At 42.2% G+C, this 24,067-nt stretch overlaps 4 protein-coding genes across 12 annotated transcripts in view; 1 reads left to right on the forward strand and 3 right to left on the reverse strand.

The window, feature by feature from the left end:
* The window catches only part of RC3H2 (ring finger and CCCH-type domains 2), a 40,096-nt gene extending 35,824 nt beyond the window's left edge, over positions 1–4,272 (reverse strand). For all 5 annotated transcript variants that reach the window (XM_048822514.2, XM_048822513.2, XM_048822516.2 and 2 more), the window contains exon 1: positions 4,112–4,272. The gene's annotated coding sequence lies outside the window, so the exon portion shown is untranslated. The remainder of the gene's footprint in view (positions 1–4,111) is intronic.
* A 3,063-nt stretch (positions 4,273–7,335) lies between these two features.
* On the reverse strand, positions 7,336–10,453 carry ZBTB6 (zinc finger and BTB domain containing 6). 2 transcript variants are annotated; one of them, XM_048822518.2, is made up of 2 exons: positions 10,392–10,453; positions 7,336–9,794 (listed from the first exon to the last, which is right to left on the reverse strand). In XM_048822518.2, the coding sequence occupies exon 2, from the start codon at positions 9,783–9,785 to the stop codon at positions 8,502–8,504; it is 1,284 nt and encodes a 427-aa protein (XP_048678475.2). In that variant the 5' UTR covers positions 9,786–9,794; positions 10,392–10,453; the 3' UTR covers positions 7,336–8,501. The 2 variants fall into 2 exon arrangements, with proteins under 2 accessions (XP_048678475.2, XP_048678476.2); XM_048822519.2 differs by lacking the exon at positions 10,392–10,453 and adding an exon at positions 9,923–10,349.
* A 5,780-nt stretch (positions 10,454–16,233) lies between these two features.
* ZBTB26 (zinc finger and BTB domain containing 26) lies at positions 16,234–22,104 on the reverse strand. Of its 2 annotated transcripts, none has more exons than XM_048822749.2 (3): positions 22,016–22,104; positions 20,697–20,782; positions 16,234–18,101 (listed from the first exon to the last, which is right to left on the reverse strand). In XM_048822749.2, the coding sequence occupies exon 3, from the start codon at positions 18,089–18,091 to the stop codon at positions 16,772–16,774; it is 1,320 nt and encodes a 439-aa protein (XP_048678706.1). In that variant the 5' UTR covers positions 18,092–18,101; positions 20,697–20,782; positions 22,016–22,104; the 3' UTR covers positions 16,234–16,771. The 2 variants fall into 2 exon arrangements, with proteins under 2 accessions (XP_048678706.1, XP_048678705.1); XM_048822748.2 differs by lacking the exon at positions 22,016–22,104 and adding an exon at positions 21,923–22,011.
* A 94-nt stretch (positions 22,105–22,198) lies between these two features.
* RABGAP1 (RAB GTPase activating protein 1) overlaps positions 22,199–24,067 on the forward strand; it is a 128,908-nt gene continuing 127,039 nt past the window's right edge. For 2 of the 3 annotated variants that reach the window (XM_048822743.2, XM_048822745.2), the window contains exon 1: positions 22,230–22,345. The gene's annotated coding sequence lies outside the window, so the exon portion shown is untranslated. Of the gene's footprint in view, positions 22,346–24,067 lie in introns of all 3 variants that reach the window. The other variant, XM_048822744.2, reaches the window with a different exon arrangement.

The raw sequence follows: 24,067 nt of genomic DNA on the forward strand, positions 1-24,067 counted from the left end.
TTTTATTTTTAACAGTAGTAGGTAAAAATATTCAGACAAATGTGATTTTTCAGCTGTTGTCTTATTAAGAGCAGCATCTTAGATTACTAAGCCTGAAGATTTTAGAAGTCTAAATATACTATTTGCTATTTATTATGTAACTAGTGCATTTGGGACAGACTAGTTCAGATAATCAAGTTTCACTTTCTGCTTCTGTTGCAGGAGCAAAATGCTGCTGAATTTGAGTTCACAACCCTGCAAGGGAATGTTTAAATTTTCCTATCAGCCACAATAAGTGTACTTGACTTTCCTTCAAACATATATATTTTTTTAAACTTTATAATTTGTGAAGCTGATTCACAATGGAGTGATATGGTATATGGGGCTCATATTTTAAACCAATTCTGGTATGCTTACTGGATCCTGTAACCTTCCTTATGGACTTGATTCAAAACCCACTGAAGTCTCGATCTGGCCCAATTTTTAATTCTACTATTAAGCACTTTGAACTATTAAAGATTGAGTGCATTAGGCATTAAAAATTACAACATGGATTTAGTTCTAATATTAAACAATCTTACTATGATTTTAACCATGCTTCTGAGGCTGCGTTCTTTACATAGTCGCTAGATGCAGACAACATGGGATCTTAAAATGGGCAAATTTCAAAGCATCCATTGCAATTTTCCATTTGTACAAGCAGATTAATCACTTGTTTGTACTATAATGAGTAGGTTTGTCAAACCTTCCTTCTGAAGTTACTTAAAGTTGAAAGCATCTCATCTAGCTCAGTAACTTATTGTCCATGTTAGTACTTATTGTCCATGTTAGTCCATGTTATTAGTATTAAATTACTTCCTAAAAGGACTTTAGTCTCCCATGTATTACTCTAACAACCATCACATGCGGATCTAAGAAACTGAGTTCATATTAAAGGCCCAGGAAGTGGAAGTGAGCAGTCCCAATAATAGCTTTGCATCTTTTAGCTCTGATGGCTCGAAGTGAAAATAAATTCTCTTTAGATAGAACAGACTTGCTTGTTTCTGCATATCGCATAATGTCCATCATATTTAAATCTTCTGAGAAACAGCCTAAATGTAAAGGGAGTTGTTCAATGACCACTACAGGACAATATTCCAAGATACTGTTCTGATCTGACTTTTTATTGGAAACCTGCATTTATCTCTGGGGACAGCAAAAGAATCATACTGTAGGAAGAAATGTTTGTTTTATTTAAGAAACATCACACCAATGTACTGCAACTTGAAACAGACCAAAACAAGCTACTGTTTTCACGGCTCCTCGTATTATGGACTTGAGATAATTTTTAAAAACCTGGCTTAGTCTTGTATTCTGCTCTAATACTTTTCCTAGATTTATTTATGCATGTTTCTACGGTGATCATCACTATCATAACTTCTTATAAAATTGTCTACTTAGACTTTACCCTTTTTTTCTAAGGCTATTTGTTGAAACATGGCTACACTATGTAATGCACTAATATAATATAAAAATTACTCTGACTTCTAGATAAACATTACTTTTCACATATAAATGGGTTTGTTTTTTTCTTTTTGTAAATGCCAGAGCTCTAGTCACCCAGGAGGTCAGTCAAGATGCTCTATTTCCTGTTCAAGGATCACCACCAGTAATAAGGATTCTGCATGTTAAGATGTTCCCCAAGTTATATATTCGTTTTCTGCAGGGTTTCAGGGGTGCAATTGAAAGCCGAATTTGGCCTTCCCACAAGTGTGATGAAAATCCATCTCCCATAGCTGTGTTGATTTTTCAAGACTAACAGGAGGACAAAATGGCAAAAATGTTTGTCACTAAAATCAGTGAAGATTATTTTGAATACCAAAAAAGTATGTTTGCTGAATAAGAAGGTGCTATTTTTATAGTTACTTTTCAGAGTAGATCTGCACTTAAAGGGTGCTATTTTTCTGTAATATAAAAGGTTTAACAGAGGACCAAGGATCATGTGGGGCAATTCTTTCTGTGTTTATCCTGAATCTTCTCCCATGCACCCCGTTGCGCCTTTTAAACCACCACTTTTACAAGTGAACAGTCCATACACTAACAAATTTCACAAATAACTTTTTGAGCAAGAGTTAGTAATTCCCTAAAGACTGAGTAATTCCCTAAAGACTGAGTTTCATGAAAGCAGAGGGCTTCTGGGAGTAGCATGAGGACACTTTTTAGAATTGTAAAACTTGTACAAGGATACAAGTTATGTTCAGTGGGATCCTCCATCCAATAAGAAAAGCAAAGACAGAGGTACTATTAATGTTCAGGTCATTAATAATTATAAAGATTTTATGCAGCAAGCTACATTTTACATCTAATAGTTGATTTTCCAGAAAGCATGTTAGATATAAATATTTACATCCTCTGCCATAAGTCAGCCAAGTCAGAAAAGATCAATACTCAAGACCAAACAGAACTGCACTTTAAGCAATCTCTAGTATTGCCATTAAGTTGACAGAATTTTATTTTTTGTATGGAACTGAACTATTCCATACAAGATGGAAATGCTAATTAATTCTACTACTTGTTGAAAAAGCTTGTTAATACTGAAGACTATTGTTCATATTAGATAAGAAAGGCATACAGATCTAGGGAAAGCATAGTTAGTTACTAAGAATAAGAATTTGATGTTTAATGGAACATTACAGCATGACAGCAGTATATGTTTTAAACTCTGGAATTTCCAGTGACATCTTTTAAACAAAAAAAGACAGAGGGTCAAAAAGAGATCTATTTGGGTCAAATGGTTACTTACAATTTCACTAGTATGGTCTCATTTAACATTCTGTATCATCTGTTTTTCCTCTTAATGATAATTAATTACAAGGATGTAGATTTGTTTTTCTAACCAATATAAAGAGGATAAATTGGGCTACAAAAACAGCCAAATTATGGTTAGACCCAACTTCTCCATCTACAGAACACATATGGCACAGAAAAGACATCTAGAAGATTTTGCTATCAGAATCTTTCCTGATACTCAGTCTAGACATTGTCTTAATTTTAGCTTATTTCTAGGTATAAGCTTCTCCCCCTTTAATCCTTCCTACTAAATCAACACTCCTACCAATCAGTCATATTGCTGTTCTTCTCTAAACTTCCTCCTGATTCTTGTACTTATAAGTCCTCAATTTTTCTACAGGAAGAGAAGAGGCAAGGTGAGCGTGCCTACTAAGCACCCTGCATCAAGGATGACCAGATGGAACCACTTCGAGGGCCTTGTCTGCACTACTATTTTTCTTCAAGTTTCCCCACAGGTGCAGCTCCACAAGAAGAGGTAAGAGTGGGAATGCTCATGCAGTCAGACGGACTCCCCTCCACACCAGAAAGCACTAGTTCATGATGTCTAGACCTCCCAGGCTGGGAGCAGGGCTAGTTGGCGGGGTGACTAAAAATCCCAGTGGCCTGTACGACGTGTTAGTGCTCTCACTAGTGGAGGTGCGGCAGCAGACAAGCAGAAGAGAACGCTGGTTTAGACACAGCCTCAGGTGGGAGCGTAGCCCCGTCCCTGTCCCACTCTAATCCGTGTGTGGCCTCTGCGTGCAGCCCCGCAGCGACAGCCGCGGCGGTGGTTTGGCAACGCAGACACCCGCCCCCCGGGAACGGGGCTGAGCTCCCCCAGCTCACCGCACAGGAGCCATCAAATGGCAGCTGGGACTCTCCAGCAGCCTGGCCAGGAGCCGAGCCAGACCCAAGCTGGGGAAAGCCCCCCGGCCGCCGGCCGCACCACACAGGGATCCACCACCACCCGGCCACGGGGCTGCCAACCGCACCCGCCGCTGGGCCGGGGGGGGGGGGTCTGAGCGCGCCCCTGACAGCGAGGGGGCGGGGAAGGAGCGGACGGGCCCGCTCCTCCGAGCCTGCTCCGCACGCAGGCAGCCCCGCCCCGAGCGAGGGGCCCGGCCTGAGAGACCCTCCGCCGCGGCGCTGCCGCAGGGCACCCGGGGAGGGGGCGGGGCTGCCGCAGGAGCGCCCCGGCTCTCCCGCCCGGGGGATACTCCTCCGGGCCAGCCGCCCAGAGCACGGCCCCCGCCTTCCCTCCGGCCGAGCCAGGCCGGGCCGCCGGGCTCTCCCCGGCCAGGCGCCGCCCACCCAGCGGCCCTACCTGCGAGGCGCGGCCGGGCCGGGAGCAGGAGGCGGCACCGGCCTCTCACACTCCATGGGGCGGGCAGCCCGGAGCGGCCCGGCGGTGGCAGCAGCGGGGGCCTCGGCGGCGCCTCCTCATCGCGGTGACAGACGGGAGCCCAGCCCCTCCGCCCCGCTACTATCGCGAGAGCTGCCAGGATCACGTGAGAGGGGAGCCTCGGCTGGCACCGCCCGCTCACGCCTATCACATGACAGCGAGTCCCGCTCCGGTTGGGTGAGAGGCGAGAGAGGGGCGGACCTCGTGCCTCGTGGGCGGGACAGGACTGATGGAGCAGGCAAGCCCCAGCTCTCCTACCCGTTCAGGCTGGAGGCATGGAGTACCCTGGAGAGGTATCCTTTCCCCCGCCCCTGGCGCAGGCTCCCAGCCTTGAGGGAGCAGCCCCTCCTCCTCCTGCCCCAGGCTAGTGCGATGAGTTTTCTGCCTTGGCGTGTAGAGCCCTAGACTCTACGGGCAGCGAGCAAGCCTGCCCAGGAGCGCAGCTGCCCCAGAGGAAGGGGTGTGTGTGTCTTATTTTCTACTTTACCCCATTACTTGGCCTTCAGAGAAGAAGGGCCATGGTCCTTTGTCCACAGGCTGTAGCCCTGCAGCTGCTTAAAGCCTTTCTTGTATTAATACAACTTAGGAGCAGAACTGAAGGCTGCAGTTAGAGGAATCATGAAGACTTGTGCTACAGATGCTGCAAGTTGAGCATGTTTGTTTACTTGGCTATTGCCTTCTTTTCCTCCTCAGTAATTACCTGGTACAAAAACCAAAAAGGAAAGCTGTGTTAGTGGAAATAAAAACTCCAAGCCTGCTTTCTCTCTTGCCACAAAAAAGAAGGTAGGCCTTTTGCACTATATAACAACAAAGAACTCTAAGGGGCAGTTATACTAAGTTGAAACTTCAACCAGGGACATCTCAGAAAGGATCTGCAACAACTTCCCTTTTTTGCTACATTCTTGCATCTATGTTTCTAGAGGCCCCTGATAATTAAGTAGGCAGTTTCCAGCTTTAAAGAGCTATAATAAACGTTGACAACTCTTTATTCAGACTGACTCAGTCTTTTATGCATCCGATGAAGAGAGCTGTAGCTCACGAAAGCTTATGCTCAAATAAACTGGTTAGTCTTTAAGGTGGCACAAGTACTCCTTTTCTTTTTTCAGTATAAATCCTGCATCCTGTGCTCAGAGAAATCATTTATCTTGCAGACTACCACAGAAGGTAATTGTTACATACATATATAAAGGTACTATAGTTCCCAACATGAGTAGCACTTGAGAGTGTGCTTAGAATATCAAGTCAGAAATAAACAGTTTCTTAACACAATATCCAATACTTTAAGGCTGTTTCAGACTCTCAATGATTTTCCTCAAAGTTGTGTGTATATACAAACAATGCCTCTTATTTCCATTCCATTTTATTTATGTTATAAATAGAGCAAATGGTTACATTTAAGAAGGTGGTACAAGGGGAGTTATATGCATATATATGCCCGAGTCCCGTTCTCTTATAACAAAATTCATCACGTAAGAAATTCTAGCCACCGAAGAGGTACACACAGCTTCCTCTCAGATGTACATGCACTACAACTGCTAAACAAAAGTTACCAATCCTCACACAGAAGGTGCATATCAAGATCATAGGGTCTATTTCCCCTTTATCAGTTAGGAAAACATGAGTAACACACCTATATCAGGCAATGATTGTTTAAATTCATATTGGTGAGACTCATGCACTTGCCAGAATGGGTTTGTTCAACTAAAATGCCTAAGACACCAAGGCTCTAGCGGCCCTAAAACAGCACAATACATTTAACTTCTATACTACAATATTATAAAGGGTCCAATTTAAAAGGAGCATCAAGTTTTCCTTAATTTGTTAGTTTAATACAGTTCTCCAATGTTTTCTGACATCTCCTAAGAACCTGATTTTCAAAAAAAAAAGTGTGCAAATCTGCAGGCAGAAATGAACAGTTAGATATAAACCTGTACATACACCCCAGTTAACATTTGTTAATACAATAACCAAGAGCACAGAGTAAGAATATGTTTTTGGAAGTCAGGTGAGCCGTTAATGTTACCATTAAGTAAAGACATTTACACAACCAAAAATGAATCCTTTACATTTGTTACTGTGTGAGGGCACACCCAACACTAAATGCAAGTTCAATAAGACTGCAAACAGATGTAGCCAAGGAATACAAACCAAAACTAACAAAATGCCATAAAAAGCAATCACCACAATTGTAAAACAGCCATGTTTCAAACTTAAAACTCGCAAAATACATTATGCATCAGTGTCCAGCAAATAAGGAAACAAAACCCAAAACCTTAGTTTGACAAATATAATTATTATAATTAAGAATGCCAGAACAGAGAGATGAAAGATATCTTATGCTTAAAGCACTAGACTGGGACTCAGGATATTGTTTCAGTTAGCCAGTTATGCCTTCCTTGGGCATATCACTTGGGCCCCATTCCTACAGAGACTTATATCCATGCTTAACTTTACACATGGACTAGTCCACCAATTCACTTCAATAGGACTACTTCACACTATGTAAAATGAACTGAAGCATGTTCTTCATTAGTCTCTCTGTGCCTCAGTAGCCTGAGGGTACTGTAAAAATCTGTAAAATAGAGATAGCTGTACTTCCTATCACCCTCTAGCTTATCTATTTAGATTGTAAACCATTTGAGACAGGAATTATCTCTGATGTTCATGTGCAGTGCCTAACATAATGGGATCCTGAACTCAGCTGAGACCTCCAGGCACTATAATAAGTGACTGGTAAATCAGTTATTCAAAGCATGATTCTAACTGTCAAGTGAAGGACCTATTACAAACTCATCCTGAAACAAAGGTAAAATGGCTAAAGTATTAAACCTGCCAAAATTGGGTTTCCAGTAGAGAGAAGTCATCATACCAGTACAGCTGAACATTGCTATTACAGACGAATAATAGGAAGTTACACAGTATATATTGCTCACACAAACCCCACCTAATTTGGCTGGTGAGTGAAAGCCAAATGAATGGCTTTTGTACTACAAGATATACAGGAAGTTAACTAAAGATATCCCTTTGCAACTGACATAAGATCAGTGTGGAAATATATCCTTACGCACTACAAATACACAAGAAAGAGTGCTGCTGTTTTTTCTAATGCAAGAGGATCTAGAATAAATGGCATTATTCCACTCCAATAACTATATATGATCTTTATTTATACCACATTAAATGGAAGAAACATATATGCCACTCAAGGACGGGCACAAGATAAAAGTGTTTGAGTTATAGGGCAGTTTGATGCCTGCAGGTAAAACCATGAAGTGTAAGACATCTACCCAGACACATACAATAGTGTTTTACAATATCATACAATTACAGACTGAAGAGTCCTCAGTATCCAAACTGCTCCTTATACAGAAAGGACGTCTTTCAAATAGATATAGATTCCTAACATGTGACAGCTCATAGCTCAGATTTTCACAGCGGCAGTACACATCTGAGATTTACAAAACTAAGACACACATAAAATACAATCAGAAGGCAAAGAATTAATTTAGGGTTTGATTACTAAAACAAGTATACAACCAGACAATTTGTATCAGTGAGAACAAAGCTGTCAGAAACAGGTTAGAAAACTTTAAAACATGAATAAAATGAGACCCTATTCAGTTAAAACTGAACTGAATAGTGTGTTTGTTTGTGCCTTTTACTGCTCCTCTATTTATAAAGACAATTTTAAAGTTTCATTAGAGAGTTTTCCTGTTTTTATTTTTTAAACCTACACACTTGAGAATCAGATTTGATGAGTGTGGTAGAAAAATCTATATAGAATAGAATAACCCATGACTTCTTTCTACTAAAAGAACCAACAATTTGGTGAACCAGGAAGGTGACCTCACCATAAACTGAAATATGAACTATTGCTCTTAGAATGCTCAGTTGAGTGGGAATGATTGACTCCCTGAATAGGTATTGACATCCCCTTCCCCACTCTACTAAAGGCTGGGAAAGCAACAGTTCAGGTTTCAGCTCATTGAGACAAAGGGTCCTGCAAATATTAGCAGTGTCTTCTAATGGGAGGAGGAGGAGTGAAAGACAAGCAAGAAAAAGTTGTTTGGACCTGTCTTTTATCTATACCATGAGTACCTGTAAAGGAGCACAAATTTTGTTCCCATATTTTGCCATTTACCTTCAACTAGCAAACTATCCAAACAATTGCACCAATACTAGGTTTCAACACAGTAAGCAAAAATTAGATATTTGCACTTGTCTCTGTTACATAAAGATTTGGTGAACATCTGGCATTTCACCACAACAGGGTTTTAAATAGAGCATGTCTTTACATCTATCCAGAGATCCACTAATCATAGTCTATTTTGATTTGTGTAATTGTGTCAAGGTTTGGTTTGTCACCACCATTCCTTCCGTGAACTGAAGTCAAGTGCTTTTTTAGGGCAGATTTGTGTTTAAAGTCCATGTCACAACAATGGCATTTGTAAGGTCTGTCCCCACTGTGAATATTCAAGTGGTCCTGAAGCGTGCTTTTAGCAGTAAACGTCTTCAGACAAACCATGCATTGGAATGGGCGGATGCCCATGTGCCCTCGGATATGCCTGTTGAGATTCTTCTTTTGTGTAAATGTTTTCCCACACTGTAAGCATAAGAAAAGTTTGTGCATTTTTAGGTGTCTCAGATAGTTTTCAAGGTGGACAAAACCTCGGGGACATTTAGGACACTGGTGCCGCCATGAATAACCAGAATCCTCCAGACTCTGAAACCCACTCATTATACTCGAGGTTCCTTCTGTATTGTCACTGACAAAGCTCTGAAACTGACTCCCAGGTACTTCTGTAATTCTACTCTCAACAGTAGAATTTATCAGTGAATGTTGTGTTTCTGGAAAATACAAGCTTGTTTTAGAGGAAGTGCAAGGCTGTGGAAAATGATCATTTTCCACATTAGTTGTGCTCATGGAATCCATTCTGAAGATACAAATTTCATCGTCTTTATATCCTATTTCAACTGTGGAAATCTCTGGAGTTTTCGTGTCCTTTCTTTCTGATATTAAGCTTTGCATTGCAGGTTGTAAGACATCCCCTGTCTCCTGTTTTACATTATATTCTACATTAACAGGGCTATCTTCAGAAATTTCAATTATTTCACAGTCTTTATCTAAACTGTCATCTTTATTTTTCAGCTCAGTGTCTGAGGAATGACATTTCTCTGTGTTCTGATTACTGTTCTCCATAGAAGCATCAATTTCCAGATATTTAGACAATGCTTCGGTACATTTCTCTACAATGTGGACCATCTGAAGATAACTTGCAGCAATGAGATATTTCAAAAGTTCCTTCTTTTTAACTTCGAGAGCACCAGTATAACAAGACAATAGTAACTTTCTGCCAACCTCAGCACTCTGCAATATAGTGATTCGCATCTGTTTTGACTGATTGAGCAAAAACTGATCCCTCATAAATGTGGAGCAGGCAGCAAAAATCACCTTGTGTCCATGAAACTCAGTATCATTGATATATATTGATACATCACAAAATAAATTCTGCTGTCTCAAGAGGTTCATCTTTTGCAACACAGCATCCCCTTGCTGTTCAAACTGGAAATGCAGCACATCTGAGTCAGCAGCCATGTTGACAACCTATTGGAAAACACACAACAGAAACGTTACAATTCAAGCATATCATTCTGGATGCAGCTTTCGCAGTCTCAATTTTCTGATCGCATATTTACTGAATACAATTTCATCAGCAGTTTCAAGCTACCCACCGAGCCACTACATATACCAGTGCTGAGAAGTGTTTAGGCAGAGCATGGCTGGAAAGCTGACTAGGTACTTGCAACAGGCCTGGTTTTGTGTTCCAGCCTAGCCAGGGCTCCCCCATAAAACACTGTGTCCCTCATAAACCCTTACTCTCAGCACGGTGTCTACAAGAGCCCGTGGACACAAGTAGCATTAGCCAGGCTTGGCCACAGCAGGGTCGGAAAACTATTTAAATCGGTTACGAGCCCTACGTCGCAGCGCCCCCACCCCAAGGAACCCACCCGCCAGACCGTGCTGAGCTCCCTCTCGGCCCAAACTCGCAGGAGCCGGAGCCCGAGCCCTCCCGCTCCCCCTCCCGGGCTGCCCCGGCCCCCAATGAAGGCGGCAGGAGAACCAGGAAGCGGAATCTCCCCCGGGCCGCGAGCACCTCCTCCTCCTCCTCCTCCTCCCCCTCCCTGTTCCTCAGCCCCGAACCGGCAGCGGCGGGCCGGAGAGCAAGCGCCAGCCACCCCCAACAGAGGAGCCGGAAGCACATTCCCAAGTCCCGCCCCCTCCCCCGGAAGAGGCTCTGTCCGTCCCTGACCCCAGCTACCGGCCTCCCCTGCCCAATAGGACGAGGCAGCAGCCGGGCCGCTGCTTCCGGGATCCCGGAAGTGGTTCTGGCGGGAGGCGGATGTGTTTCCTTTCGGACTCCGCCGCGCCCGCCCCCGTCGTGGCCCCACAGGCTGGTGGGGGGACGCGAGGCCCGGGGCGGAGTCTTCGGGCCCCGCGATCCCCCAGACGGGGACGAGCCCTTCCCCCCCAGCGGGAGAAGTGTGCGTACGGGCAGGGGGCGAGGGACTAGCGTAGCTGGCGGGGGGTTACGAAGCCCGGCAGGGATCCTCTCACACATACCACAAGCCCATCGCTTGCCCGGCGCAGGGAAGCTCAGGTGCCTTGGCTCCACCAGGCAAAAACCAAGCTTCGAAGCTGGTCAGGAAATCATCTGTGGGTGACGGCTGCGTCTCCAGCCCGGCAGCCCTGCCCCCGCTGGAGCTGCAGGCTAAGGTGGTATACTAAATTCTGCATTACTGCAGCCAGCCTAGCCTCGGACCCTTTCAAAGACAATTAGCGTATAAATGGGCCGTTTTTGTTATGGCTGAAAAACACATACAGGCTCGGGGCTTAGGAGGACGTTTAGACGAAGCATTGGAATTGCTACAGCTCCTCCCAGCTGAGTCTCTCACAGTATTGTGCTAACAACAGGTTTAGCCTCACAGAAATGGAATACAAGCTCCAGGGAGCAAGGCAACAGATGAAAATGAGGCAGAAAGACAGTCAATTAATTAGCCAAAGCCACAGAGCATGCCAGAACCAGAAGATAAGCGTAAGAAAGTCCATGCCTTTTATCCTTTAACTACAAAACCAGCCATTTAGATTCCTTTAGGACGGAGTAGTAGAGACAGTTGCACTAATAAAGAGTAACTCATAGTGGATAGAGGAATACTTGTGGCACCTTCAAAACTAACATTTATTTGAGCATAAGCTTTCGTGAGCTACAGCTCTCTTCATCGGATGCATTCAGTGGTATTTTCCACTGAATGCATCCAATGAAGTGAGCTGTAGCTCATGAAAGCTTATGCTCAAAATAAATTTGTTAGTCTCTAAGGTTCCACAAGTACTCCTTTTCTTTTTGCGGATACAGACGAACACGGCTGCTACTCTGAAACCTGTCATATTGGATATGGCAGGCTCTTAGTGACATTTATTTAAGTCCCTTTGGGATATCTTCAGTAAGGAATTCCAGATTTAGAAACAATTAAGGGTCTGCTAATTCAGGCATTTTAATAGAAGGCAGAATTAGGTTGAGTAGTTGTAGGGGAAAAAATAGTTACTTCTCAGCACCCATACTACCACTCACAAAATTAGTGCTGTTTGGGGCCAAAAATTCAGAAACCCTACACCCTAAATGGGATATTTAAGATGACTTTGGTTTTCCGTTTAGTTCACACAGTGACTAACAGTCGTTAGAAATCTTTGTGATCTGTACAGAATGCACCCTAAAAAAAGTTAGTAGCAGTGATACAAAAGTTGGCTCATCCCTTAAACAGTACTCAAACCTCAAAGAAAGAATAGGCAGAAAGGTGTCTAAAAAGAGTGTAAAAAGCCCCTGACGCATCACCTTTGTAATAAACATTTTTATTCAACTTCCTCCTGATCATGAAGAGGTACTTAATTATTCTGTGGAGCTTAAGCTGGGGTAAAGGAAATATATGTTCAAAATATCCCTTCTCCATGTAGAATTTGTCTGTCTCTGGTATCAGGTCAGTATAGCGAACTATAGTTCTGTACATTTGCTCATTTCAACTGCACCATTATTGTTTTTATAATTAAAAAAAAGGAAAGAAAGAAAGACACACAGGGCAGCAGGTACCAGTAATTTTTTTAATGCAATTTTGCTTTGTATCACACTTTTAATTAAACTCTCACTCCCTGCTCTCCCTCCCTTCTCAAAATGACTCCTGTATTTACCACCATTCCTCTCATTTTCTGTACTCTTGCATTCAACGTGCCCTATGTTCGAATCAAATAAGACTACCAGTGTGACAAACTGTATAGGTTTATAAGTTTTGCCACAGAAGAGGAGGGGGGAAAACCCACAAAAACCCTGATACTTCACGTATGTCAGAGTCACTAACTTGTAAAATTCTTCTATAAAAAGATAAGACAAACCTGCAGTAGTTCCCTTATCCATGCTCATCAAGTAAATAGGTTCTAAAAGCAAAAATAATCCTTACAAATGTGGCCAAAGTGTCTATGGCAGACTTTTCCCCTAATTATTTTTGGGACAGGCAGGAAGTTGTACATTACACTCAGTTGTGAGATTATCCATTTATCAGTAAATGGTGTTTGACATATTAACATTAAGTTTATGACAGTTGTCATAAAATGTATCTGACGAAGCTACAGCACTGTCAACTTCAAGTGGATCTAGTCCGGTTAGAACTTTGCAGTAAAAAGTGATTTAGAAGAAAGTTATACATACATGATTGACCACATATTAAATTCATTTAATTCTATAACAAAGCTGCCTTTGGATAGTCTGTATAAATAGATTTGATAACAATAGTCCCAGGCTCCTTTTTAATTCAGGGAAAAAAGCATTGATAAGATTTTCTGCGTCTCTAGTCCACATTAGATCTATGATAACCCATTTTCATATAACAAATATTATAGTATCAAAATGTTTGAATATAGAAGATTCTGCCTGAAATCAGATCCACATGCAATATTTCAGACATAACCATCATGGGGTAACAGCTCAAGATGATTCTGTAAGCAGGTTTAGTTTATTTTTCCATGCAAGCCGTCTTTGAACCAAGATTCTGAACGAAATACTTTCCTAAATAGTTACATTTCAGAACTAAATTAATCTGCTATTTGTTTCCTCCTCCCCATTGCCATTACTTATTCCAAAACTGTACACGACAGTCAAATATAGCCATTTAAACCTTTTTACCTGAAAAGGTGATTGTGTCCTTTCATAACATTTTGCAACATTAACACTTCATTCACTGTAATGCTTGTTTTGGGAACTTCTGACTTTTGTATGCCCCTTTTCTCAAGACCCAAGCTATCTTTTGATAATGAAATATACATTATTTTCTGCAATAAAATGCTTTGGTCATACTTTTAGTTTAGCATTGTTACAGTACTAGACTTAAACAGCTGCATTAGAAGTAATACTTGATCCAAATTTTAAAAGCAGTTCTTTACCATGGGTCAAGCAGTAGATTATTAGACCATACTGCATTTCAGTTCAGTAAGAGTGCTGCTCTTCTGTAAATGGTATTCTTCAGGTGAGATACTAAAGCATGGTCCTTTCACTCTAACTAGGATGGCAACCATCTAGATGAAAACTTCCATGACGCTTTTCAAAACAAGTACAGCATAATCTCAACCCCCAGTTAACATTCCGTTCCCTCTAGGTCTGATGTTCAAAGATGTGTAAAAGAGCTATTGCTGAGCACAATCAATAACTGATGTATTAATCTACAGCCAGTGACACTATCTTACTCTAAACTCTTACCTTGTAAAGCTCTAAGATTCATGAGCTATGTAGGATGGTAGCTAAATTCAAGTCTACTTTTCAAGATGAAGTGCATACTTTTAGGAACAGAGACTATGATCTAACTTTATATAGAGTTTGCATCAGTATGGCAGTTCTCACCCCCGGTTAACTGACATACATGGCTCCTAGTAGAGCTCTAGGAAGAGTTTAAAAAAACAAAACAAAACATGGAATTATACATTTCAGCTGCTGAAACAGATTCTTTTCACAATGCCATAAAGCAATATTCCCCACTCCAGCTTTGCTTTAAAACCAAATATGAAGGTCGCAATTACTGTGGTTTATGTGAAGCAATGTTTATAGGAGACAGAACAATACTTTTATTTTGAAGTCTTTACCATGTCTTAGTACATACAGTGATAGGTGGTTCTTCAGTGGCTTGTCTTCACTACAAGTTAGCGTACTTCAGTTACTGCATTCAAGCTAGCCTAGCCTGAGTGAGAGCAACCACACTTCAAAGCAAAATGGGAGTTTCACAGCCTGATTTGATGAGTTGCTGTTGAGTTACAATATAGAACTGTAGGGCAGAAAGGGACCCCGAAAGATCACTTAGTCCATCCCTCTGTGCTCAGACAGGACCAAGTAAACCTCCTAGAACATTTGTGACAGGTGTTTGTCTAACCTGTTCTTAAAACTTCCAGTGATGGGAATTCCACAACCTTCCTTGGAAGTCTATTTCATTGCCGCTTATATTTAGAAAATTTCCCTAATATCTAACCTAGATCTCCCTTGCTGCATGCAGATTACTTTTTGTTCTACCTTCAAGTGGACATTATTCTCAATAACATCTCTCAACACATTTAAAAACTATGATCACATCCCCCATCAGTCTTCTTTTCTCAAGACTAAACATGCCCCCCCCCCTTTTTAACCTTTCCTCATAGGTCAGGTTTTCTAAACCTTCTATAATTTTTGTTGCTCTCTCGTCCTCCTCTTTTCTAAAGTGAGATGTTCAGAACTGGACATAGTACTCCAACAGAGGCCTCATCACTGCTGAGTAAAGTGAGACAATTACCTCCCGTGTGTTACATACGAGACTCCTGTTAATACACTCCAGAAAGATATTTACCTTTTTTGTAACTGCATCACATTGTTGATTCATTAAATTTGTGATCCACTATAACTACTGGATCATTTTCAACAGCATTTCCTAGCCAGTTATTCCCAGTTTTATATTTGTGCTTTTGATTTTTTATTCGTAAATTTTCACTTGACTTTACTGGATTTCATCTTGTTGATTTCAGACCAATTCTCCAATTTGGCAAGATTATTTTGAATTCTGATCTGATCCTCCAAAGTGTTAACAATCCTTGCCAGTTTTGTGGTAATCCTCACATTTAAGAAGCACATTCTACACTATATTATCCAAGTCTTTAATGAAAATTTTGAGTAGTACTGGACGAAAGAAAGACTCCTGCAGGACCCCACTAGATACTGCCTCCCAGTTGGACAGCTACCACTGATAACTAATCTTTGAATACAGTCTTTCCACCAGTTATGCATCCACCTTATAGTAACTTCATCTGGTCCACATTTCCTTAGTTTTCTTATGAAAAAAATCACGTGAGACTAAGTCAAAAGCCTTACTGAAAATCAAGATACTGCTATGGGAGAAGATACATCTACTGCTTCCCCTAACCACTAGGACAGTAACCCTGTCAATGAAGGAAATTAGTTTGGTTTGGCATGATTTTTGAGAAGTCCACACTGGTATTATTTATTCTCTTGTTGTCCTCTACATGCTTGTTGTAACTCAAGTTGTTGCATCCCCAGAGAGTTACTAGCTTTAGCATCAACATCACTTAAGTTTCAAACTCCTCCCCCCTCCCAACTAGTTAGCTAGAGTTTAAAGCACCACTTAACTTGAGCTAGAGAATTCAGTGTGTGGATGGAAGTTGAGCTAGGGGTAGTATTCCAGTTATTACCTGAACTAATTATGCTGTGAAAGCACACCCTCAGTAGCCCTACATCAATGAATAACTCATACCCTGACTTTAGGCAATCAGCCTCATATTCTAAAGATCTTCAATTTATTTTCTTTAGAAACAGTACCATGTAATCACTACCTGACCCACCTAGATCATTCAGGGCTTTAGCTCTTTATAAACATACATCCATGTTAATAATCCTGAAAGTTGCTATCGGTTGGAGTAGGGCTGATTAGCAGAGAAAATTCAATTACATAGTTTAGAAGGGACAAAAAAGTGACACATGGAAAAAAGTATTTAATTTTAACTTTAGGGATTTGGGTAAGATTGGAAGGCAAATAACTGAAGTTTTAACAGACAAACAAATTAGCAGTTGAACTACATATCTCTCAAGTTATCCAGTGCTTTTTGAAAAAGTCAGGTTTTATCTCATAGACTCATCCTCTTGGTTGTTTCTTCTATCTGCGCAGACATACACAGGCCTTTAACTGTACAGCATAGTTTAACTGGTGACTGCCCACAGCAAGAGTTCTTCAAAAGGTGACAGTCCCATGTCTCCAAATTAGATTAAATGATCCAAAATGTAACAAATCCAAAATTTAAACCCATGCTCACCAGTAGGGACACAGACAGAAACCCTGTATGAGGATTGCTAGTCACAGAAAATAAGACTAGAATGAAGGCTGACAACCTGCTAGGTTTTGTAATTCAATCTGTACACAGCCTTTCAGGGCATACCATCTGCTTTGGTGAAAGCCCAAATCCAACCTTTTGTTTCTTTCTTCATGATGCCTACAAAGGGCTGCTTGGAATGCTTAATTGACACAGGTGCTATCACTCCTTAAATTGAGCACAGCCTGAGCCAATTTCCCTGCATCCAGTATCTGGCTTGCATCAGCTTGTTGACAGACCTTACTGTCTGTAGCAGTGCTACAGCTGAAAGAATCAAAGTCCACCGTTATATCTTGAACATTTCTTTCATTGGCATTGTCAAAACTATTTTTTCCATGTAACTGTTTAAGGTGTTTCCTCAGAACAGGTTTATGTGCAAAGACCATGTCACAATAGTTACATTTATGAGGCTTGTCTCCACTGTGCAGGTTTAGATGGTCCTGTAAAGAACATTTCTGAGAGAAGGTTTTCCCACAGATCTTGCACTGAAAAGGTTTGATCCCTGCATGCACTCTCATGTGTCGGTGGAGATTGCCTTTCTGAGTGAACGTCTTACCGCACAGCAGACACATGAACAGTTTATGCATTTTTAAATGATTAGCATAGTTTTCCAAGTGCCGGAATACTCTGGTACACTTGGGACACTGGTGGTGCCATTGGAGACCTTTGTCTATACCTCTATTGTTAGGACCAAACATGTCTTTAGAGGCCATGATGAAATTGTCACTGCCAGTGTAAGAAAGGGCATAGTTGTGGAGATGGTTTTGTTCTGTTTCACTCGTTCTGTTTTCCACAGTGGAATTGATTAAAAAGTGCTGAGGCTCTGATGAATGTAAAGCAGTTTGTTCAGAAGAAATAAACTGGGTTTGATCTTTTTTATTTCTAACCTCAGACACCTCCCCAATAGACTCCACCTTGACAATCTGAATGTCACTATCTTCCATGTCCATGCTGTCTTCTGAGGTTTGAATACATAGTGAATCCTGTTGCAGAGAGTCCTCATCTTCTTGGTGTTCTTTCAACTCAGAAGAATCGCTTTGCTGTTCACAATCCTCCTTGCTCTCCAATGGCTTCTTAGGTTTTATAAACTTCCAGAGAGCCTGTGTACATCGTTCCACAATGTGGCTCATCTGAAGAAAGCTTGCAGCAGTCAAGTAATTTACCAGCTCCATCTCAGGAAACTCCAGAATGCCACTGTAGCAGGACAAAAGCAACTGCCTCCCCACTTCTGAACTCTGCAGAATGGAGATTTTAACCTCTCTGGAGTCATTCAACAAAAACTGATCCCTTAAAAAGGGGGAGCCTGCAGCAAACACAATTTTATGCCCATGAATCTCAACATTGTCTATGTGAACTACAACATCACAAAACTTATTGTCTTCCCTCAGTTTGTTCATTTTTTGTAACATTGAATCTCCATAATTGTCAAACTTGAAGTGAAGGATATCTGATCTTTCGGACATTTTGGCAGATCTAAAGAACAAAAGCAAACAAAAATAAAGAAACAGTATATGAGAAAACTAATGGATTTAATCATGCAAATTAAAAAGGGGCCAACAGTACAGGTTAAACATACATATTTTACAAAACATTTTCTTATGTTAATAAAAACACCCAATACTATTAAAATGAAAGAATTTTAAAAGTTAAGTTTACTTTGAATATCTTAATGATATTTACTTTTTCACATATCACACAACTTGGACAGTGAAAGTAACCTAATCAATTTCTAGTCTATTTCATATTCTAATTCTCATGCACTAGTATAATGTTGCAATGTCCCCAACACTACAGTAGAACGTTTATTTAAAATATTATAGTTATATAGATACACTATTTCTTTGGAATTTAAAATAAAACCATAGAAATATTTCTACTGGTTTAAACTTTTGTAGAAGTTTGCTTTTGTATTAACAAAAACAAAAGTTTTTGGCTCAATTTGACCCTTCAATGTCCCTTTAGCTTTAGCAATTTTTTTGCTTTAATGTATGAACAAGTTCCATAGGCAATTGATCTCTCAGTGTTACACTGAAGCACCTGTCAGAGAGGACAGTGTAATATTAAAACAAGCTTCTTAAATTAATGTACTTAATAGAAGAAATATGGTCTATGAATCAAACTAAAAAAAATAGTTAAAATTCTTCCACCGTCAACACCTCCTGCTCACATGGTGGTATTTCTAAATAAAATACAGCTTGTTACACATCTAAAATGCGCAGAATTCTAGTACTGAACTTCATTTTTTAGACCAGATATAGTCACAATGGAAGGGACTCTATCTTCACCAACCTGTCATTTACAATGAGGAGGTTCTGAAAGGCACACTGTCAGATACCTTTAACACCTCTATAAAACACTTCTAATGTAGACATGGTCTAAGACAACCATGGTTTTCTATAAGTTGTTGTTCACGCAGCCCTGGCTATGAATTGGGATTGCAGGAAATGAAGGAATCACAGGAGATTTAAGCTCCCAGAAGGCTTGGTGAAACAACAACAAAACCCCACCTACCCCAATCCACACCACCTTCACTGAAAGATTACAGATGGTTTGAAAACAGAAAAAGCTGTGGAGTTTAGGAGGATAAATGGAAACACTATCCACTTGGATATGAACCAATTATCCCCTATTATCTCTGGGAAATGGAGCCACAGCTAGGGGATCAGATGAATGAGAATGCAAAGCAACAGTTCAATGCAAAGAATTTTTTAGCACTTAAAACCATGTAGATGCTGATAATCAAAGATTTCAGTATCCACTGCCCAGCTGACATTCGTACCTCCAATTTCTCAACAGCAAGGAGGTTTTCTGGTTAGCCCTCTTGTATTATCAGACATATTTACCAGTTTGTAACATACTATATCTACAACAGGATTTTGAAAGGTTCCAGAATTGCCAGACCCTTGAAAATTCAGAACCAGAGAGTGGGATCACATTACATTACACATTACAACTTGGTCATGCTGGAGCTAAAGAGAAGGAGATGCTGTATACAATGGGATTGTAACCTATAGTGCTCTAACACCATCTTGATTCCAAAGGGGAAATACAGTATCAAATTTAGGAGGTAATAACCTTTGGTGAAGGTAAATCAGAGAGAAGTAAACATCAAGCAATACATTCCAGAAACTTCAGATGCATTTAAAATGGTTTTGTTTGCTTTCCCTTTCCAGTAGGAAAATAAATCTACTTTGTGTGTAACTTTTTCAAATGTTACAGTCTTTTACGAATGTTCAAATATAATTAAACAATTAAAGTATCCACAATGAAATAGCACTGGGTGATGCTCTGGAGAGGCGTATGGAGTCGAAGTTCCTGATGCAGACTGGCCCAACTTACTGAACAGATACCTCACTGAACCTTATGCTAGTTGCTCACTGCAACTATTACAAATTAATGCAAGTCTAAAAGTTATAAGTTAATGGAGACCAATGAGTTATCGCACTAAGTCTTTGTTAATAAGTCACTGGGATCTCATTCATCTTTATGCATTTGTCCAATGTCTATTATCGAGCACTGAAACAGGCATTTTTATTTTGAGGGTTTTTAAGGGTGAGAAATAAAGTCAAACTGCTAGATAGCTCTGTTCTCTCACATTCACCACATAATAAGCAGTCTCACCAGAAAACACTTTCTCATAGGAAACACACTGCTTCCTAAACTGTAATTACTTTTAGGTGGCTATTAAAGCTTAAATGGAAAATCCCTCATTGTTAGAAGAATGATATTCCAGAAACAATACCCTACAAAGGTGCGTGAAGATTTCCAGCATACCCTTCAAGTAATTTGACCTACACAAGAAGTAGATCATACTGTAAATGTAAATTCCAGATCTGTGTATCCTCCAGTTTTGTATTCTTGGCTAGCCTGAGGAGGGAGGGAGAAAGCTCTCTGCCTCTTTTCGAGTTCTACATGCTATTTCCACTCAATATCATGTGTCACAGCCGTCATCCTTCCAGCTGACAGGCAGATGTGACTCCTGTTCAAAACAGGTTAAGTCTAACAGAGGACTCGTACTTCTCCAGTTTAGTTCAACAGAGACATTTCAAAATTAACTAGATATGGTACCTTAGTTTTCTTGTTCAAGCATCACCGAGAAGGTTTCTGTAAATTGCTCAATGTGATACCAGTTTAAAAGATTCTGGATGAATTATCTAAGGAAAGAGAAGAAAGGCCATGATTAGCAAAAGGCTTGTTTGCCTTACAACTTTAAAATGTCTTTAAAGAAAGAAAAATGATTTGAAAGTAATTAACTGTGTTTATGTCCAGACTACTATACATGTGTTTTGAAAAACATTTTTCCCAATACCGAGGAAGAACAGTATTGGAAGACTAATGGGGGTTAGTCAGAATTCCTCTCCAATTTATAAAATACTAGGCCTGCAGAGGCCCCAAAGCACCTGCCTACCTGCATTTGGCTCCATCCTTCTTTGGGGCTTTGCAACCGATAACAAGGGTAGCATCATTTTACTCCCTTGCTCTTACAAGTAATTTCAGCTGATGCGCCATTAGAGCTTTCCTAGTTTTTACTTTATGTAATTCCACTATGTAAAAGGATTCAGAGGAACAGCCGTGTTAGTCTGTATTCGCAAAAAGAAAAGGAGTACTTGTGGCACCTTAGAGACTAACCAATTTATTTGAGCATGAGCTTTGCTGTAGCTCACGAAAGCTCATGCTCAAATAAATTGGTTAGTCTCCAAGGTGCCACAAGTACTCCTTTTCTTTTTGCGAATACAGACTAACACGGCTGTTCCTCTGAAACTTTAGATAAGCTATTACCAGCAGGACAGTGGGGTGGGAGGAGGTATTGTTTCATATTCTCTGTGTATATATAAAGTCTGCTGCAGTTTCCACGGTATGCATCTGATGAAGTGAGCTGTAGCTCACGAAAGCTCATGCTCAAATAAATTGGTTAGTCTCTAAGGTGCCACAAGTCCTCCTTTTCTTTATGTAAAAGGATGAAACCTGATCAGCCCCGTGGCCATGTAGACCAATGTCCTGGGTCTGACATTCACGCTATCAGCTGCTAGAGGGAAAAGCAAAAAGTCCCATAGGGGACAGTCATGGGATTATTCGCCCACATAGAAAGTCTCTTCCTCAGCCCCCCCCCCCGGCTTAGTAGTTGGTTCATGACCCTGAGGAAAAATGGTCTAAAAATCCACCCATCACAAGAGGGGCTGAGTGCTACGCGCCCCAGGCTCCCCTTCCCTGTTCACCCCACGGGCTATCCCCTCCCGACCCGACCCGACCCGACTCACCCTCCCCCCCCGCAGCTTCCTCCTCTCCCCACTCACCTCCTTACTCCTCACGCTACCCCCGCCTCCTCCTCCTCCTCCTCCTTCGCTCCCTAGCCGCCGCCCCCACGTTGTCCCCGCCTCGCATCTTACTCGCCCAGGGTGGGGAAGGAGCCACTCTCCGGATCCAGCCCCGGGCGGAGGCGTTGGCCGGAGGACACCGGAACCGGAAGTACCCCTCCAGAAATCTTCTTCCGGGGCTCCTGCCCCTGCCCGGTTTCTTCACGAACCCACCGCGAGCCGCCGCGGCCGCCGCCGGAGCAGCCGCCGCCGCCGGGGCCCCGGAAGCGCATCTTCCTCTGACCCGGAAGACTCTCCCGGCCCCCTCCCCTCCGGCCTGGGTCACGTGGTGGGGGCGGCGGCGGCCGAGGCCCGGCCGGAGGAGGCGGCGGCGGCTCGGGTAGGTCCGGTTCGTGTCGCCAGGTCAGACTCCGCGCGTCTCTTCCGCATCTGGGGGTCTCCGGTCCCCGAGGCGCCCCGAGCCCTCCAGACCCAGCGGCCGCTCCCCCCGCCTGGCCTGGGCTTGTTCTCCCCCGTCCCGGGCCTGAGCCTGCCTGCACCCCCTCTGGGCCTGGGCCTCGCCTGGCGGCCAGCCGCTGCCTAGGCCTGGGTCTCCCGGCGGTGGGCCCAGGCCGCTCCTCACGTAGCCCGGCGGTGCCAGGCAGCGTAGCCCCTGGTACCCGGTTCCCCGCACCTGCACGGTGCCCGCCCCTGAGGGCCGAGCCCCGCCCCGTGCCGTCAGGGTCCGCAGGGCGCGCCACCGTCGCATCGGGGCTGGTTTTGTTGCTGGCGTTTCAAAAGATGAGGAGGAAACTCCAGAACCTGGAAGTCTTGGGCCAGGCACCCCGGCATATGCCATCGCGGGCAAGGTGCGTGCCCTGTGAAGCACGGGCCCCTTCATGAGGTCCCCCGGGCATGCTGCAGCATCCCCGCGCTAGCTCCCCGCTCTCTGCCTGCAGCGCTCCACCGTATACTGCTCTCTGGCAAAGTTGTTTTAGCACCTGAGATCTCTGAGCACCTTTCTCTGTCGTGCATGAGACTAGATTTCTGTGGGGCCCTGTCTTGACCTCTGCACCCCTAACTCATCCACAGGCACAATATTGGTAAAAGTGTCTTACCATCATACTGAGTGTACTGCATGTGTAGAAAGTCTTGTTCAGTCTCTAATCACATGGCTAAATGCCAGACGGTTTTCACTGGAATGTGTGCATACAATTCTCAGTCACATGTATTTTCTGGCCAGATATCCTCTTCCATCCTTCCCCTGGCTGTTTTCATGCTGGATCTGTTTTGTTTTAGTCACATGTTTGGTTTGATTGATGGGAGAGTATTTTTCTCACTGTTTGTCACAGTCAAGCCTCTGGACCACTTTTGCTTGAACTTGACAAAAACTGCAAAATATCTGGAAGGGTTGAGCATCTGAAAGTTGGTGTTTGTAATAGAAACACATGTGCAATGTTCATTATAGCTGTCACTAGCTTTCGAGCTATTGATGATACCCTTATTGCATGTTCTGCTTAGGGACAGCTGTGCATGCAAAGGGAGGGAGAAAAGCAATGGGGCAGTGTGATCTAGAAGTGGGAAGAGACCCACCTGTCCCTTCAGATATGAGGTGGCTACCCCTGGGATGCTTCACATATGGCTTGGGTGCTGGATATTGTGATGGGTGACATGGACATATGAATAGACAACGTCACTATGCCAAGGAATCCAGTATGCATGGGACAGTTGTTGCCCACACATGTTAACTGGTGTGGGGATTGGAGGCACTTGCTAAAAAATGTAGTTTCTAATAATAGTATTCTGTCCTTCTCTGTATATTTCAGGCAGCATTTAAAAAGTATCTGAGAGTAACTAATTGAGCCTAGTTAGACACTAAGATAATGGTGCTTAGATACCAAAGTGATAGTCTTTCACTCTTTTCCATTTAGTTGGTTATGCTCCAACCATCCAAACATGTATGCATGTAACTGTCTGCACATAAATAATGCTATTGCGTTCAGTGGCACTGCTCACATGTGTAAAGTTACTCACATGCTATATATTTTAGGGACTTTTATTAATTTCTCCTTGTGTAATAGACTCACCCAAACAACAAGGGAAAGAAATATATTTTTAAAGAGAATGCATTTGTAAAATTACAAA

The sequence above is a fragment of the Caretta caretta genome, chromosome 16 (assembly GCF_965140235.1).
Source record: "Caretta caretta isolate rCarCar2 chromosome 16, rCarCar1.hap1, whole genome shotgun sequence".
In the NCBI taxonomy this organism is placed as follows: domain Eukaryota; kingdom Metazoa; phylum Chordata; order Testudines; family Cheloniidae; genus Caretta; species Caretta caretta.